Below are 16,159 nucleotides of genomic sequence, written 5' to 3'. Positions count from 1 at the left end.
TTCCCTTCATTGCTCATCATACCCTTTGCAATCTATGTGTAAAACTCCATTCAACTGTCCAACAGCTGAGGTAACGTTATACTGTATTGCTTTGCCTATGGACTAAATCGCATACAACGGAAATGGCTTGTTGTTTTGATAAATTAGCTGCACAAATAATGTGGAGAAGTTATGTCGTTAATAGAAATACGACAAACACCTATTGTTGAAAGGGCTATATTTAGACATGCATCCATATGGAGTAAATAACATTTATTGATCCATGTCCGCGTAGGAAATAAGTGCTATACAAATAAAGTCTGATTGATTGATTGTTTTTATGCAATGCACCAGTCTTGCATGATTAGCTTAATTTTAACATAACTCTATTAACTTTACTAACTAACTTTATTCATGTAAAAGCAGCAGGACAGCCCATTCTTTTAGCTTTAACCCGACGGCGCTGTGACCATGCGGAACCAACCTGACTTGAAAGGTAGAAACCTGCACTCAAGTTGTCCTCGGATGCTCGGAGTTCCCGTTTTGGAAAGTCCTTCTTTCGACTTTAAGTCGTAATGTGGAAACAACGTGGAAGCAATAAAAGATGTATTATAGTTTTCTAAACTACGTAACTCTGCTAACAACTAGTTACAATCCATTACATTCGGGAAAAAAATGCCAAAAAGTACATTTCCAATACGTGAATTAATAAAACGTTTTAAACCATCAACCTAACGTTTCCTTTGTCCTGCCATGTTTTTGTGAAACATAACGTCAAATCAGTTTTCTCGGTGTGTCGGGATGCAAAGTCTTTTTCGACTTTCCCAGTAGTTGTTGGAAGTTAAGGGCGCCTTCACGTGAATTTCCCCAGTGGAGAACTCACTTTTCCGATTATTGTGGCACCACGTGAATGCAGGGAGAGAACGAGTGACGACGACGAAGTGCTAACGAGTTAGCCGGTTAGCTACCGCTATCTAAGTGTGTGTGCGCGGTGGAGGTGATTTATATATGATATAGAATAATATTTCAGGGTATATTGCGTTTTATTTTAGCGTTGCCATCCAGGTTAAATAATTATGCCCAGCAAAAAGAAGAAATACAACGCCAGATTCCCTCCGGTAAGTTCAAACTTTGCTGAACCGGTGTTAATGCTCGCTAGCGTTAGCTAACTGTGTGATGGGAAGCTAACTTCTCTAGCTAGCTTGAATGGGATTCGGCCTGTTTTGTTGCCTAGATGGCTAGCAACCAACTAGCCAACGCATTTACCACAAAATGTAAATTACCATAAAACCATTACACAAAAGTTGTTAGTATCCTCTAATTAGCCATCTTACTTTACATCATATAGATTACTGTAGTACATTTAAGGCGTTCAAGTTAGATAGCTAGCGAGTTAACTTATTAACGTTGTTTTTAGCATGACAAGCTAAGTTGAGCTATCAGTTGTCTGTAGGTGTACATTTACCAAACTTAACAGGTATTTGCAGTGTATACAAAAATCTGATCAGCATGTCCTTTTATCATGATGTTTCAAAAATATGTTGTTATATTCCTTTTATTGTGATAAAAACAATAATAATGCTAACGGGCCTTGGGTTGATGCACAGAAAGTGAAATCAAAATGACGTAATTATTGTATCAGTATATTCCCAAGCATTGATTAACTGTACATACAAACGCTAAACTAAATGTTTTCTCCTTACAGGCAAGGATTAAGAAGATTATGCAGACAGATGAAGAAATAGGCAAAGTGGCTGCAGCAGTACCTGTTATTATTTGTATCCTTCCCTGCACAAGTTCCAGGTTTTCCATCACATGCATGTGTTTTAAATGCAAAGAAGGAAGTTAAATATGTATCACCTGTGCCATTTGTGTAGTGAAGGGACTTTAAAACTAATGGCCTTATTAAGAACTCAAACAACATCATTTTAGGTAAAGTTAGCATTACATTTGCTGCTTCAGACTTAGAGTTGGTTTTGTTTTAGATGTGATGATTCGATCACAGTCAGCCCAAGCAAACTATGCCTGTTTTTAAGATTTTTGTTGTCAATGTTTTTGGCCATACCAAATGAGTGAACCTGTTTAAGTAAATGACACAAACCTTCAGCTGCACCTTCTTCTCCTTAACTGAGACATCAGCGAGAGCCCTGGAGCTTTTTTTGGAATCATTGCTTACAAAGGCCTGTCATGTCACCCAGTCTAGGAATGCGAAGACAATGACAACATCACATCTGTAAGTTTCTGTGTGTGTGTGTGTGTGTGTGTGTGTGTGTGTGTGTGTGTGTGTGTGTGTGTGTGTGTGTGTTTGTTGAAGTTTGCACTGGATAGTAACAGGAAGTCATATAAGTTGTAATATGACTTTGGATAAATGTAGCTGAGAAGGTGTTATGTCTTAATTTGGGGTATTGTGATGCTCATGTTACCTTGACAGGGATGCTGAGTTAATGTACAACACACTTTCAAAACCCCTTGTATCTGAAAGTGTCTCTGGCTATGTGTCTAGGTAATGTTACTGTGTGACTGTTGAATTGAATATCAGAAAGCAGCATACTGATTTTTAAAGTTGTGTGTTCGCAGAAAGCAATGCATCGAGCTGGAGCAACAGTTTGATTTCTTAAAAGACCTGGTGGCGACCGTGCCGGATATGCAGGGCGAGGGGGAAGAGAACCACACCGAGGGGGGAGGAGAAAAAGTCCCACGCAGGTATCTTTCTTTCTGACACACATCATGACTACCAAGGAATTACTTGGTCAACAAGTTGAGACCAGGAAGCTCAGATACTTGCACTGTCAAATCACTGTATCATGCAGCTAGAACCCTTTTCACACAGGATTACTATTATCTGGGGAGCTCTAGTAATTTCTAATCACGTGGTAGCCTATTAAACATCACTTTAGGAAGTGAAAGCTACATAGGACCATTACATTGTATCACAGGGATAATGTTGTAAATATGAGTAGAATAGATGTCGGTTAATCAGAGATGTGATTTTTCTGGATTAAATTGGAATTCAGGATTTTCTAAACTGAGGTGACCCGTGTGAATCATGCAAATTAAAAAAAAAAAGTATTTATTAAAACCAACAGCCATGTTGTGCTTGTACTTCACAGTACAAGTGACCGTTTCCCAACAACTAACGACACAAAGCTACAAAAGTATGAGCCAGATTAGCAGCTTTCCCACTGGTCAAAACCCCCGCTAACACCCGGATATTTTGCTTAGTGGGAAAGGTTACAATCGGCTTTCAGACCCGGGTCAAAGGAGTCTGCAGTAGACCCGGGTAATTATCGCCTCATCTCCGATCACCAATCATTGATGGGAACACAAAACCCGGGTGACATGCTAATCTCCGCCCCCTTTCCGGCACGATGCTATGCTCTGTCGGTAACTTCTGCTACTCTGTGTCACCTCAGCTACAAATTCCTGAGATGTATAACGGTATAATCAGGACATCGTCAATTATTTCTGTGCCTTGTAAAGTGCCCATCACATGCCTGATTAATGCACAAAACGCACCTCAGACGAGGGGGCGACTTGTTAAATCACACAAGGTCCCCAGGTAATTCTAGTCCTATCACATAGCTCTAAAGTTTGACTCATGAACCTTGTTGTCATTTCCAATTAATACATGCAACCACAGTGTTATACTGAAGACATGAATCACAAACGGTAAAAGACTCCTTATATGGACACAAAGAGGGCAACGGTTGCCTTTTCCAGGAACAACTACTAATGTAATTGGAATTGACTAAAGCAAGGTTTGTTTTGTGATTATAGATTAATTACAAAAAAGAACACCACCAGAGAACACATTTTTTCAGCTCTAGAGAACAAGAACTAATTATTCAGGACTGTAGAGAAGAAAACGCTGTATTGACTGTCAAATCAATCACTGGCACCGCAGCTGAATTGAAGCAGAGAGCTTGGCTGAGAATTACACAAATTAAATGAGCAAGAAGACTTTTTTTCACTAAAGTGTGGCTGATTCGATTGTGATTCAATTTAAAGTGGTTGTAAGCTTGGAGGATTCCGAAACTTTTTCTCAGCTGTGGGAATGAGACATACAGACGCACATCTTTGAATATAAATGCCTAAAAGTAAATTCTCCCTGTATCAGATTTATGCTGCAGGACGACTTTCAGACCAAACAACAAATATTCTGTAGACTCTTGTAGCATGACCGTGACTGAACCATCTCCAAAATCTACTTCCCACAAATGCTGAAACAGCAAGTTCTTTGCCGTAACATTGGGTTCTTCTTTGTTTTCTCTCCAGGGGTCGAAAACCAGGGTCAGGCCGCAAGAATGGAGGAGCCGGCTCCAAAGGCAAGGACAAGAAGTTGTCTGGGACAGAGTCAGAGCAAGAGGTGGGAGTTAAAGCTTGTCTTTTTGCAAGCACATAATACTTTGAGGAGAAATTATAATCATGCAGGTATTAATTTAATTGTACATCTGAGAGTTAGTACAACACAAACAACGATCAAGACAGGAAGGAACAACATGAGTAAGAGCTAAAAAGCAGTTTCAAGTCCGATCGAGCTCAGGTGCTGACAGGCAGTACACAGAGGCAATGCACAGTGTAAAGAAGCATTGATTTATTTGATCATAATCATCATCAACAACTGCGTCATTGTTGTCATCATCAGTAGCATCAATATAATGTAGTGCAGAGGTGTTCAAGAGAGTTGGATCTTTAGCTTTTTCATAAACCTTGAAAGGGACTCTGCAGACCGAATGGACTCTTGCTAGTTATTTAGGGTCCTGTTGTGATGGGAGCACCAGGTGCCTTTTATTGGCAGAGCATAGGTGCAGACTTGCTGTCTTAGTAGGTGGCTTGCTAACTACTGCCATATTATAGTTTGAGTTAGTTGGCAAAGGTGATGGATGGTTGCTATATACACGGATTAGAGTTCTCCATCGCTACGACGGTTTTCCATCAGTTTCATAATTGCAATATTTGTGGTCAGTCATTAGGATGGGAGAAGACAAATGCACAGGGCACCTAGCAAAATATGAACGTAATAAATAAAATGTATATCGGTTAATTAAAATGAGCACCAGCTTTATCAGCTGCAACAATAAAGTGGTGGACACATTAATGCATCAGTAATAACAATAATTAGGGATAGACCGATTATCTGCATTTTGACGCATATCGGCATCAGCCTTTTTTTTTTTTAATTTAAAAAAATATATATATATATTTTTTTTTTAATCCGACGGCCGATAGATCAATTTAAAACTGGGTTATTTTGGCTCTGATGCATATGCTTAAAGGCATTTAAACAAAGTTAAGTGTTTGAGTTTGTATTATTCAAAATTTTGACGCCAATATTTTCACTTTTACCGCAAATGAATATCGGCTTCAAATATCGGTTATTGGCCTCCTTGACTACTAATAATCGGTATCGTTATCGGCCCTGAAAAAACCATATCGGTCTATCTCTAACAATAATATAACATTAAATGTTATCATAAAATGTGTCATTTTACATAAAAACTACTTTTTTCTTTAGATCCAAAAATATAGTTTGCTACTTTTACTTTTACTTTCAATGCAAGACTTACACTTGTGGGAGAGTGTTACTGTACTGATAATCTAATCTCAAAATGCTCTAAAAAGCTTAATTTGCTTACTACACTAACAATGTTTTTGTTCTGGGGGAGAATACCTCCTGACACTCTTACCTATATTTTAAGTTGTATATTTAAACTGTATATACAGTTTCTAGGACACATGAAAGCAGCCACGAGTAATGTCATATCTGTTGCACTAGTTTTTTTTAATAGACTGAAAACCTTTTCGAATTACGAAGGCTCATGTGGGGCGGTCCTCTGTAACTTGTGTTTTGCTTTAATTCCTGTATATAGCAGAGGCGCTGCGATCATTCGTGCGTATAAGAGGCAACTTTAAAGACCCAGGTTGAGGTTATTTTTGTGGGGATTTTTTTGTGGGATTTTTTTTGTTCTAAGTATTCACCATGTGACAATAATTTCTCTACAAAGTGCATTGGAATTTATTATGGATATTGTTTAAAGAAACTCGACTCACTGGTGTGTTTCTTGTGCTGGAAACAGGATGACTCTGAAGACAGCGAGACAGATGGCGACGAGGAGGACGGCTCTCAGTCAAGCACAAATCTGCAGGCTACATCCAGGTTCCACAGGTAGAGACACCAACATATGTGTTTAGATACTGTATGTCCAGAGTGAGTCTAGATCCACTCGAGGCTGATTACAGGCCACATATCACAGGGTGTATTTAGAGTATACTTGTTTTACTTTGCAGCGACAGACAGGCAGAGGGCGCTGTTTTACCACAAGAAACATGGTAAAAGCATTTCTGTTTCCACACTTAGTCGAATCATGCTTTGAGATTACAGATGTTCACACTGTAAAAACGGTAATATATAATGTACTTAGAACAGTCAGTATGCTGTTCATGGACAATATGTAGTAGCAACGATCCTTAACCCTTGGAAATACACATATTGGTCTATTTAAAGTCCCAGTTTGGCTGACATGTAGTCGAGCATATATTTCATCATTTCTTGTTGGTATAAAATGGTAAAATTCCTCTGCTTGTTCCCCCGCAGCGCAAACGCACCCCCGCAGTACATGCATATGGGCAACATGGTCTCAATGGGCAACATGGCTCCAGCACAGCCCCACGGCGGCATGGCCTTCGCCCCCCACCCCTCCATGATGAGCGTCGCACCGCCTCCCCCAGCCCCCGCGCCACACAAAAACGAGGACGACGATGACGAAGACTATGACTCTTAGCTCCCTTTGCCCCCCCCCTCCTATGACACACACACACACACATACTCTTTCAACATTATTTTTTGATTTCTTAAGATGATCTTGCGGCGGGCGAAAGACTCTTCATCACAGCCCTCGGGAGCCGGCTAAGAACGAATCCGCCGCAGGAGACAGGAACCTGGTTGTATATTCTGTGTTTTAATTTTCTTTTTTTAAAAAGGTTTTATTTTATTGTAGAGGAGAATCCAACAAAGATGTTTTTTAACAAGTCGGTCGTTCTATTTTGACTATTAAAAATGGCAGTCGTCAATGTTTTTTGCCGTGAGCCCCCGCAGACCGGATAGGTGTGGTTTGTGTTTCCTGGTAGATTTTTTTTTTCTTTTGGCACTTTTCTTTCCTCCCCAATTCTCTTTAGTAAACATAATGAAGTGAACTCAAACCCTCAGGTCGGCTCAAAGAAATCTGTAAGTGCTTATCAAAGTCTTATCACAGCCTCATACAAAAGCAACAGTATTTGGACGTGTAAGAAAGGCGATCGGCTCTCGTCTTACAGAAAGGAGCTCATTGTCTCTGTTATCGATTGGCTATGAAATGCTGCTGTTCACATGTGAGCCATACTTCCCGGCTTTGTCGCGACTCGCTGCTCAGTCCAATTGTCAGGCTGTAACGTAAACAAGGAAGCAGGTGTATTTTTACTATACGTTAGCTGACCACAGCTTTTTCTTTGAATTAGTTTCTCATTTTAATTCCCGTTTTTATCAAGAGAACTGTAAACCTCTCACGACCACAGCCCTTCATATCGTCATTCATATCAGCAGGATAATGATTTACAGTGAGTTTGTTGTTGTTTTGACGCTGTGTGAGTGTATCTGCTCTGGCAGTTGTATATTATTTTTTACGACCAGTAAATTGCCCTGAATTGCCCATCAGAATGATACTGTGACTCGGACCATAACTTTGTTTTTAAAGTTGTTTGTCTCTTTTGTCCTCCCTAATTTCTCTTCTGGCCACCCCTCGATTTCTGACTAACTTTCTCCTTTATTGTCAATATTTTTTCCCCTCTTTTAGCTTGTTTTAAATCTATCAATTGAAAGCAGAGATGCGGCTCCCCATTTATGTGTCAGTCTCAGTATGAAATGTTTCCAAATAGGCAGTTGACACTGTATTGTAAACTTTTAACATTCTTTTTATTTTGTATGGGTGAAATAAAGTTCATATTTCAATTAAAAAAATCAACTCCTGTTTGGGTTTGTTGAGTGTGAAAGAGTACGAGGGCCTTTTGTAAAAAGTTAATTGAAAGATTGATTGAAGATTTTAGTTCATATTATTTTTCTTCTGTTAATAAAACTCAATTCTCTGTGTCCTCATTTTAAAGTCAGAATAAAAATTCTATTTATTATACAGATTTTTTTTAATTTTGCAAATTAAGTGATAAAACTTTTCACACTATACATTTTTCCTTGTCGATAGATAGGAATGGGATAATTTTTATGCACAGAATATTGCACAGCCATTTAAAAAAATAATAACACAAGTGCTGTGTTTGAAATGTCCCACTATACTAGCAGTACGTACTGATTTGACCTAAATGGAGTACGCAGTATGCAAACAAAAGCAAAATGTGCAGTATGCCAAAAATGCCCGGGTGTCGTACTGATTCTGAAAAAATCTCCAGTATGCATTGGACCAGTCTACCTCGCCTACTGTATCCCACAATGCAAAGCGCTGGAACGTCACAGCGGTAGTTGAAAAGATGGACAGCAGCAGATTCCAGCAGAAGGTGGCGCTATAGCTAAAGAAGCAGCGGTTATTGTTTACTTCCGCCTGGCGTAGCATACTGCAAAATTAATCTAAAAAGCTCCTCCATACAACATACTACCGCCGAACACAGTATGCAGTTTATAGCATGTAATATATAGCATGTAGTATATAGTACAGCATTTCGAACACAGCCATGGTGTGTAGAAATTGTTAATAGAGTTTAAACTCAGAATTTAGAGTGAAAGACCAAAGACAAACTAGATAAACAATGATAAGCTTCTATTATACATTTTAAAGACCAGCTCCAGTCACGTTAAATCTATTCCAGATATTTATTTTCTGCAAAATATGTTTAATTACATTGTAAAAATCCTCCCAAGAAATCTCCTCCTTCTCCCTCATTAAAAATTCCTTAGCTCTTAGCTTAGAAACGTTGCTAGCCTGAAATGTAGTAATCAGTAGCAGTAATGTAAACGTTAGAAGTCAGTAGTGAGTTTGCAAAAATGACGATGAAAATGGTTGTCTTAGGTTGCACATAATGATATGCAGTGTCACCCCATCCGTTAATGGGATTGGCTCCTTTGAGACATCTCAAACCCTGTTGAGACAACGTGTTGTTCAGCCTGTCCTTGGTACACTGCAGTTTAAAAGCAGACAGACCCAGCCGTGGAGATGACTGCTTCTGTTGTCCCTGATATGTCTTAGAGCACATGAAAAACACCACATGGAAATAAAGACAGGCTTTAAACTTCAAATTCTGACTTTATTTTTATTTATCAGATTATGGTTATTATTAGCCAGAATTTTACTTCTGCAAACAAAGTCAGGATTCAGAGTTAAAAATCAGAAATACTTCTCTGACATGTGGCCCTTATCATCTTCCATATTCATGTTTCCATTTCAGAGGTAATGGCTTGAAATCCTTTCCACATCAAGCAAAATCTGCACCCTCCTTCTCTAGCTTGTTGTTCACTAGCTGCAGAGGCAAAACCTGACTCCTGTGTCATCTCTAAGCAAAACATTTCAAGGTGCTTCCCCCGTTCATATTTCGGTTTCACAGCCGTGAAGCATCATTTGTAGTTCTGAGTCAAAGCTGTGCCTCCCTGCAGCTTTGATTTCTTCCCCCTCTTTACTTAGCAAAATATGAAGGTTTCCCATGGATGCATCTCATGTTGGCCAGTGACTCATGCAACCTGAAAGACAAGGGCTGCTATTTATCCTTAACATTGCAGCCTCCTCCTGGTATTTGCATCAGATAAGTACAAGACGGTACAGGTTAGTGGAGAGATTTTCACAGAGAGGTGATTGTTACCATCATGGACACCCACTCTACTTGGCCCTGAGTGTGTGTCCAGCCCCTTTCCTCTTCCTCCTGCCTTCTGTGTTTTTAAACAGTCCATTTTGTCGTGTAAATGCAGCCGCCTCTTTTTTTTTTTTTTTACTCCCCCTCCCATCCAACGAAGCAAGCAACCCTGAGCCGGGGCCGCAAAAACAACTGCATCCTTCCTGCACAAGCGTTGACTCAGCGGACTGTGAGGAGGGTGGGGTTTGCAGTGTGGGTTAGTGTGTATGGGCGAGGGAGGGGGGGTTGTAGGTGGTTGACTTTAGGAGGTCGGTGTCCAAACAAACGGCCGCCGTGGGGCAGGGAAGGAGAGAGGGGAGGGGGGAGCCATCAAAGGGCTAACAGAAGGAAGCACACTGTTTCCACACAGCAGCCGGCAGGGCCAAAGGTGGCTCTCTGATTCCCATCCACTCCCATGAAGCCACTGACTTTTAAGAGCTCTACGCTTCTGAAAAAAACATGGGAAAATGTGGCCAAGAGGAATTCCCTGACCTTTTTCAAGAATAAAAGCCTTTCATAGCGAGGATACTTAAAAAGCACATGTTTAAAATGCACCTTGTGTTTTAGCCTTGTACTGACGCACACCAGGAACCAACTCATTAATATCCTCTCAGATCTGTCCCCGAGGCTGTTTGTTAAACACTGTCTGAGCATTATGTGTCCCGCCTCACCACTGATGTTGATGTGTGGGATACGCAGACTTATCTGTACTAATGAACACAATAAAGTAGAGCATGCAGTTACATATTGCACGCTAAATAAATCTATATATTTAGAACTTGTTAAACATCTATGGAAGAGTATTTACTAAAATATACTGAAGAGAGATTATTTTTAACCCTGGCACTATTAATGAATCGATTTAACTCTTAACTTTATGACTTTATTCTTGGAATGCAAGATTTGTTCTCCTACCCCCCTTTTTAAAATTTCATAACGTTCTTAATACTCTTCGATAACAGGAGAAATACTTTTAAGGTCAAGATAGATTTGGCAATAAAAGTAAATTATTCAGCTTTTTGACCTTTTTATCTGTGTTCTGTTTTACATCAGAGTTGCTCTTGTTTTAATCAGTGCTTTAATTTTACTGAGGAATGTTATGGTGAAGCCAGTTTCTCCAAAGAAAAGAATAAACATAACCCTTATGTGCAATAAAGACAAACACACACAATACTTCCAACTATAACTCAACATGTAAACTTGTCTCATAGTTTTGAATAAGCATTATAGATTCCATTCCTGTTTCAAAGGAAGTGTCTTAAACCAGCATTCTACTAATTGCCAGCAGGGGGCAACTCCAGACGTCACAATGACTGTAAGTCTTTTTGAAAATGACCCTTCTTGTCACTTGTTTTAAAAGGGGCCGTATCTTTTAAATGGATATTCTCCTATTTTGCATGAGTTTCACATTTTTGGGTGTTAATTGTTCACAGTGAACTGCATAATTCCGTGTTTTTCCAGGATGACTTTTTGTAAAAAGGTCGCCTCTGAAACGGGCCGTTCAGAACAGCTGCAGGTTTTTACTTAGAACCTTGCTTTCGCTAAAATCAACCAATCATCATTCACTGTCATTCACCTTAGGCTGCCTTCTTGCACTAGCTTGTAGTCAAGTCGTTGTTAAGATGTCAACTTACCATTCCGATATCTCCTGGCGATTGTGGCACGTACACGACAAGGCCGAATGACTCCTATGTTGTGTTTGAAATGCTGTACTATATGCATACTATACACTACATGCTATATACTGCGTTCGGCAGTAGTATGTAGTATGGAGGAGCTTTTTAAATTCATTTTGCAGTATGCTACGCCAGGCGGAAGTAAACAATAACGTCACTTCTTTAGCTATAGCGCCCCCTTCTGCTGGAATCTGCCGCTGTGATGTTCCAGCGCTTTGCATTGTGGGATACAGTAGGCGAGGTAGACTGGTCCGATGCCTACCACATTTAGACCAAATCCGTACATACTGCTAGTATAGTGTGGTATTTTGAACGCTACACTAGAGTCCTAGAATCCTAGAGCAGCTATGTTTTCAACAACTTTGGAGTGACAGTGCAGTGTGGCCGCTAACTCACGTGGGATCGCACACTGACTGCGACTGAGAAGTTGTGACCTGAAAATGTCTGTATTTTTTGTTTTTTGGAAAGATTCTTTTTTGTCATTTTGCCTTTATTCAATAGGACAGCTGAAAAGAAAGTGGCAATGTGGGGAGGAGAGAGTCCAGCAGAAGAGGGGTGGAGCCTGCTATCAGTACGTCGAGGACTGTAGCCTTTGTACATGGGACAACTGCTCTATCAACTGAGCTACCAGCGCCCCATTAAGTTTGTTTAATGCCTATTTTTTCGCTAGCTGCAATTAACATCTATTACTATCACATTGAAATTCAGATGCACTTTGCTAACCAAGCTAGCGCTAGAATTTGCTGTTAGCTAGAGTGCTTGCTAACCCCCCCCGGTCCACTCCAGCTCCTCCCTCTTCTCCAAATATGGTCACGTCTTGCTCCAAAAACCAAGATGGTGGCTGCCAAAATACCCTATTAAAGGCTTCAAAATAGCAGTTTATGCTAACCATGAGAACATGTATTGAACTTTTTATGCATACATTTTCATCCATTGTTGTTTTTTCCTACCAAGTGGAATTTGGCTCCCAAAGACGCCATTATTGCTCATAATAAACAATATAAAAGAAAGACCAATTAGCAGGGGTGTTTTTCCATCAGAAAGTGGTTATTAGCAAACCAGTCATGGGAGTGAATGTTTATTAAACCTCTCTGGATTAAACTTTTAAATGAGCTACGTTTGACTTTATCTTAAGAAAACAGTAAACGTAACTTCAACAGCTCCTCCACCTCAGCGGGGGTAAGTAGGCAGTCAGATAACATAAAGAACATTAAAAGTTGTTGCTTGAACAAAAGCTTGGAACTCCTTTCTTGTTCAAAGTAACACCACATTAAAGAAAATCTTCCACAAGTGTCTCACAGAACACAAACAGCAGCACTTTATCCTCTTGACTGTGGGGACCGTTTATAATAATGTTCTGTCCTTGAGTGTTTTGACTGAATGTCACTAAGTCTCATCTGAATCAACACTAAGGAATGTATCTGTTTTTGTAGTAGCAGATATGAGTAAAGACACAGAATGTAAGCAGCAATAGATGTAGTAATTATCATTATTAAGTTATTAGAGCATCTTCCAGGAAATGGTAATTTTAATAGACAATTTGTGTCATCTACAAAACCACAGGATTTGTCTTAAATGTTTTTTTCATCTTTTTATTCCCCAAGGTTCATTAACCACCTGTTAACACAAACGTAAAGTGAGACAGAACAAACCCAAAACATGTAGGTGGAGTTTCAAAATAAAGGCCATCTCAAACTTTGCTGTATGGTCAAGAGGGATTTTTAATAAATATAAAATAACATGTATGTTTTAAAAAGGGTAGAATCACTTAAAAGCTGAAAGAAAAAACGACTATTCTGCTTATTAAAACGCTACAATAGCCAATTAGAGACCTAACACATTTTATCATTTTACTTTGAAGGCACCCACTTCCCCTTCTTTGTGATTTTTATAGCTATTTTCTGCGAACTTGACGAAGCTCCAGCGTTCTCGCTCGAAAGCAGTGTGAAGTTGGCAGCGAAATAATCATTAAAATACAGGAAACCAGAAATTAAAAAATAAAAGTCAAATGAAAACATAATGAACAGTTTGAGTGCAGATAAACAGATAATTACCAGTACATAAATACCACGTTGAAATGATTATTTTCTTTTACTTAGATGTTGAAATAACTGCTTAACTGAATAACTTGTATATAAGGGTTATGATTTGATGTATTGCAATATTAATAATTTCAATAGTTATAGTTATAGTTTTCGATTATTTTTGCATCACAACTTTTATAATAATGATAATTTCACATATAATTAATTCTAAAGCAAAACGTTTTCAAATGTTCCTAAGTATGTGTCTTTCAAACAAACAAGAAACTGTCGTCCGACTTTTATTTTGATAGTTATAACCGGAAAGATAATTAGTTATTACGCCTAACTTGACCGTTAGCTGATCATCTGACTCTTTTCCTGTTGGGAGAGAAAAAGTTTTGAAACCCCACCCTCTTTACTGACTGTAAGCATAGACGTAGAAGTGGTTCGAGGTCCTGACGAGTGAACGCCGACCGAGGAAGAGGAATATGATCACAAGTTATGATGGGGTTATTGCGCTGTTTGGATACCGATTGTAACAACGCGACCACCGAGCTGCACCGGGCCACGCGCTCAACTCCACTTAGGAAGTAACGGGATTTCTATTTTTTTAACTGCGTGTTTCTCTTTGGAAACTACAGGTTTGGATAGCTCTTCCTGTTACAAAGTCGGCGGTTCCTTAAGTTTTTAAGTTGTGGTAAAAGCCCAGCTCGTCGCGTGCTTCTGATAACAACGTTAAGTATGGATACTCTCGCGCAAAGGGATGTGGGATTTCCTGCGGGAGCTCAGCAAAGTTGCGTGCAGGAGCGGTTATTGGTGATTTGGGCTTAATATGCGAACTGGTCAGCCCTGAAACTTGTCGTAAAACACTGGTTGGCTGGACTGAATGCTCCTTTTCCTGCTATTCTTCTCCACTTCTCAGCGCTTCCTGCTTGTGGTGGCCACTGCACTTAATGGCTAAAAATACATAAAAACTCAAAATGGACAGCTAAATGTGTTGGGGAACTTTTGCTCCGCTATGAGCATTTTACAGCAAGCTTTGGACAACTTCATTTTTGTCCTTCCACACTGAGTTTTCAGAGTTAGAAATCAACAGGTGGCAATTTTGAATGAGAGCAGAGAAGAGCTAATTTCCCTTAATGAGGGGATTCAAGAGCCTCTTAAATACAAGCTAGTGAAATGATATTGTGCTCACACCACGCTTTGGGAAACCACATCACTTGAAGAAGGAGAGATTCAGTGAATACAGAGCTGCCTGTCTGAGCTTTGAAAAAAACTTAATCAAACGAAAGCAATCTCTTGACTGATTCTGCATTTTGAAATGGAGAGCTTTTGCGTTTCATGTCAAGACGAATGAAAGACACTTGTCAGTCAGTCATCTTCGATTCCTCTCCTGAAGCCCACTTGTTGGTCAAGCTTTTGAACACATTTCACTGGTCCCTGATGAACAAACAAGAAAGACAGGAAAGGGAGCGAGGCGCAATAAAGTACTCCTTTGTACTTTATTTTCAAACCCTTGGGGTGCAGAATCAGATCCAGTCAAAACATCTGCTTGAGGCTCCATGGAGCCGCTGAAGAACATATTCAGTCGGAACTGGAAAAATTTGGATCAATCACAAAAAGGGAACTTCACGAACCCTGTGTGGACCGCCTTATTCGACTATGAGGCGTCCTGTAAAGATGAGCTCACCTTGCGTAAAGGTGACCTTGTGGAAGTCCTGTCTCTGGACTCAGAGATATCAGGTGACGAGGGCTGGTGGGCGGGAAAGGTCAACAACAAGGTGGGCATCTTCCCATCAAACTATGGCTCCTTCAAGCCAAATGGATACGGGAATCTTCCAGGCAGCGCTGTGGTGGGCGAGCTCAGCCCGGCGGTGGTTGGCGAGTTTGAACCTGACGCAGTGGATTTTCGGGAGCTGAGTTTGGAGGAGGTCATTGGGGTCGGAGGGTTTGGAAAGGTGTATCGTGGTACATGGAGAGGCGGGCTGGTGGCTGTGAAGGCCGCCCGGCAAGACCCTGATGAGGACATCAGCGTAACGGCGCAGAACGTCAGGCAGGAGGCGCGTTTGTTCGCAATGCTCACCCACCCGAACATCATTGCCCTGAAAGGCGTCTGCCTGCAGGAACCCAACCTGTGCCTCATCATGGAGTATGCCTCAGGGGGGCCGCTGAGCCGGGCGCTGGCAGGGCGTCGCATCCCGCCGCATGTCCTGGTCAACTGGGCAGTGCAGATAGCCAAAGGGATGTTGTACCTGCACAGCGAGGCCATCGTCCCCGTCATCCATCGGGATCTCAAGTCCAACAACAGTAAGTCTATCAAACCTGCAGTACAATTCTTTTATCAATCAAACCAACTAATCAAATATGTCAGTGTCCGTAAGCTTTAAAATATGAAGGTATCACTTTAGCATTAGCTTTTCTTGTTTAAGGCTCTGCGGTCAAGTTAGCAATAATAAATATACAGTGTCTGGCCTAGCTTTCAAATTTAAGTTGACATGTCACCAAGCAGTAATTACAAACAAACAAAGTTGAGCGAGACTTTCAAAATAAAGCTCCTAGTCCAAGTTGGGATAGAATTGGGCACCAAAACTTCTTTGTTTGGTTTAGGAAAAAGAT

At 40.3% G+C, this 16,159-nt stretch overlaps 2 protein-coding genes across 3 annotated transcripts in view; both read left to right on the top strand.

Moving 5' to 3' along the window:
* The first annotated feature begins 912 nt into the window (after positions 1-912).
* drap1 (DR1-associated protein 1 (negative cofactor 2 alpha)) lies at positions 913-7,948 on the top strand. 2 transcript variants are annotated; one of them, XM_069672373.1, is made up of 8 exons: positions 913-1,097; positions 1,685-1,757; positions 2,119-2,212; positions 2,557-2,682; positions 4,255-4,345; positions 6,057-6,145; positions 6,268-6,309; positions 6,575-7,948. In XM_069672373.1, the coding sequence occupies exons 1-8, from the start codon at positions 1,056-1,058 to the stop codon at positions 6,759-6,761; spliced, it is 744 nt and encodes a 247-aa protein (XP_069528474.1). In that variant the 5' UTR covers positions 913-1,055; the 3' UTR covers positions 6,762-7,948. The 2 variants fall into 2 exon arrangements, with proteins under 2 accessions (XP_069528474.1, XP_069528475.1); XM_069672374.1 differs by lacking the exon at positions 6,268-6,309.
* A 6,702-nt stretch (positions 7,949-14,650) lies between these two features.
* LOC138600562 (mitogen-activated protein kinase kinase kinase 11) overlaps positions 14,651-16,159 on the top strand; it is a 61,375-nt gene continuing 59,866 nt past the window's right edge. The window contains exon 1 of the mRNA XM_069672017.1: positions 14,651-15,850. Within this exon, the coding sequence (XP_069528118.1) occupies positions 15,106-15,850 (745 nt within the window). The 5' untranslated portion in view covers positions 14,651-15,105. The remainder of the gene's footprint in view (positions 15,851-16,159) is intronic.

Source organism: Semicossyphus pulcher, unplaced genomic scaffold (assembly GCF_022749685.1).
Source record: "Semicossyphus pulcher isolate SPU_LCO1_2020_fin unplaced genomic scaffold, fSemPul1.0.p SCAF_21, whole genome shotgun sequence".
NCBI classification, from domain to species: Eukaryota; Metazoa; Chordata; class Actinopteri; order Labriformes; family Labridae; genus Semicossyphus; species Semicossyphus pulcher.
The sequence above is the reverse complement of the archived record's forward strand: the minus strand, read 5'-3'. Positions and strand labels throughout refer to the sequence as shown.

What these genes read in the sequence shown, in the direction of transcription:
- drap1 (XM_069672373.1), top strand. Translation starts at nt 1,056, where the DNA reads ATGCCCAGCAAAAAGAAGAAATACAACGCCAGATTCCCTCCG. An exon ending in ACAACGCCAGATTCCCTCCG is followed by an intron (nt 1,098 to 1,684) that starts GTAAGTTCAAAC and finishes TTCTCCTTACAG; the next exon opens with GCAAGGATTAAGAAGATTAT. An exon ending in GCTACATCCAGGTTCCACAG is followed by an intron (nt 6,146 to 6,267) that starts GTAGAGACACCA and finishes TTTACTTTGCAG; the next exon opens with CGACAGACAGGCAGAGGGCG.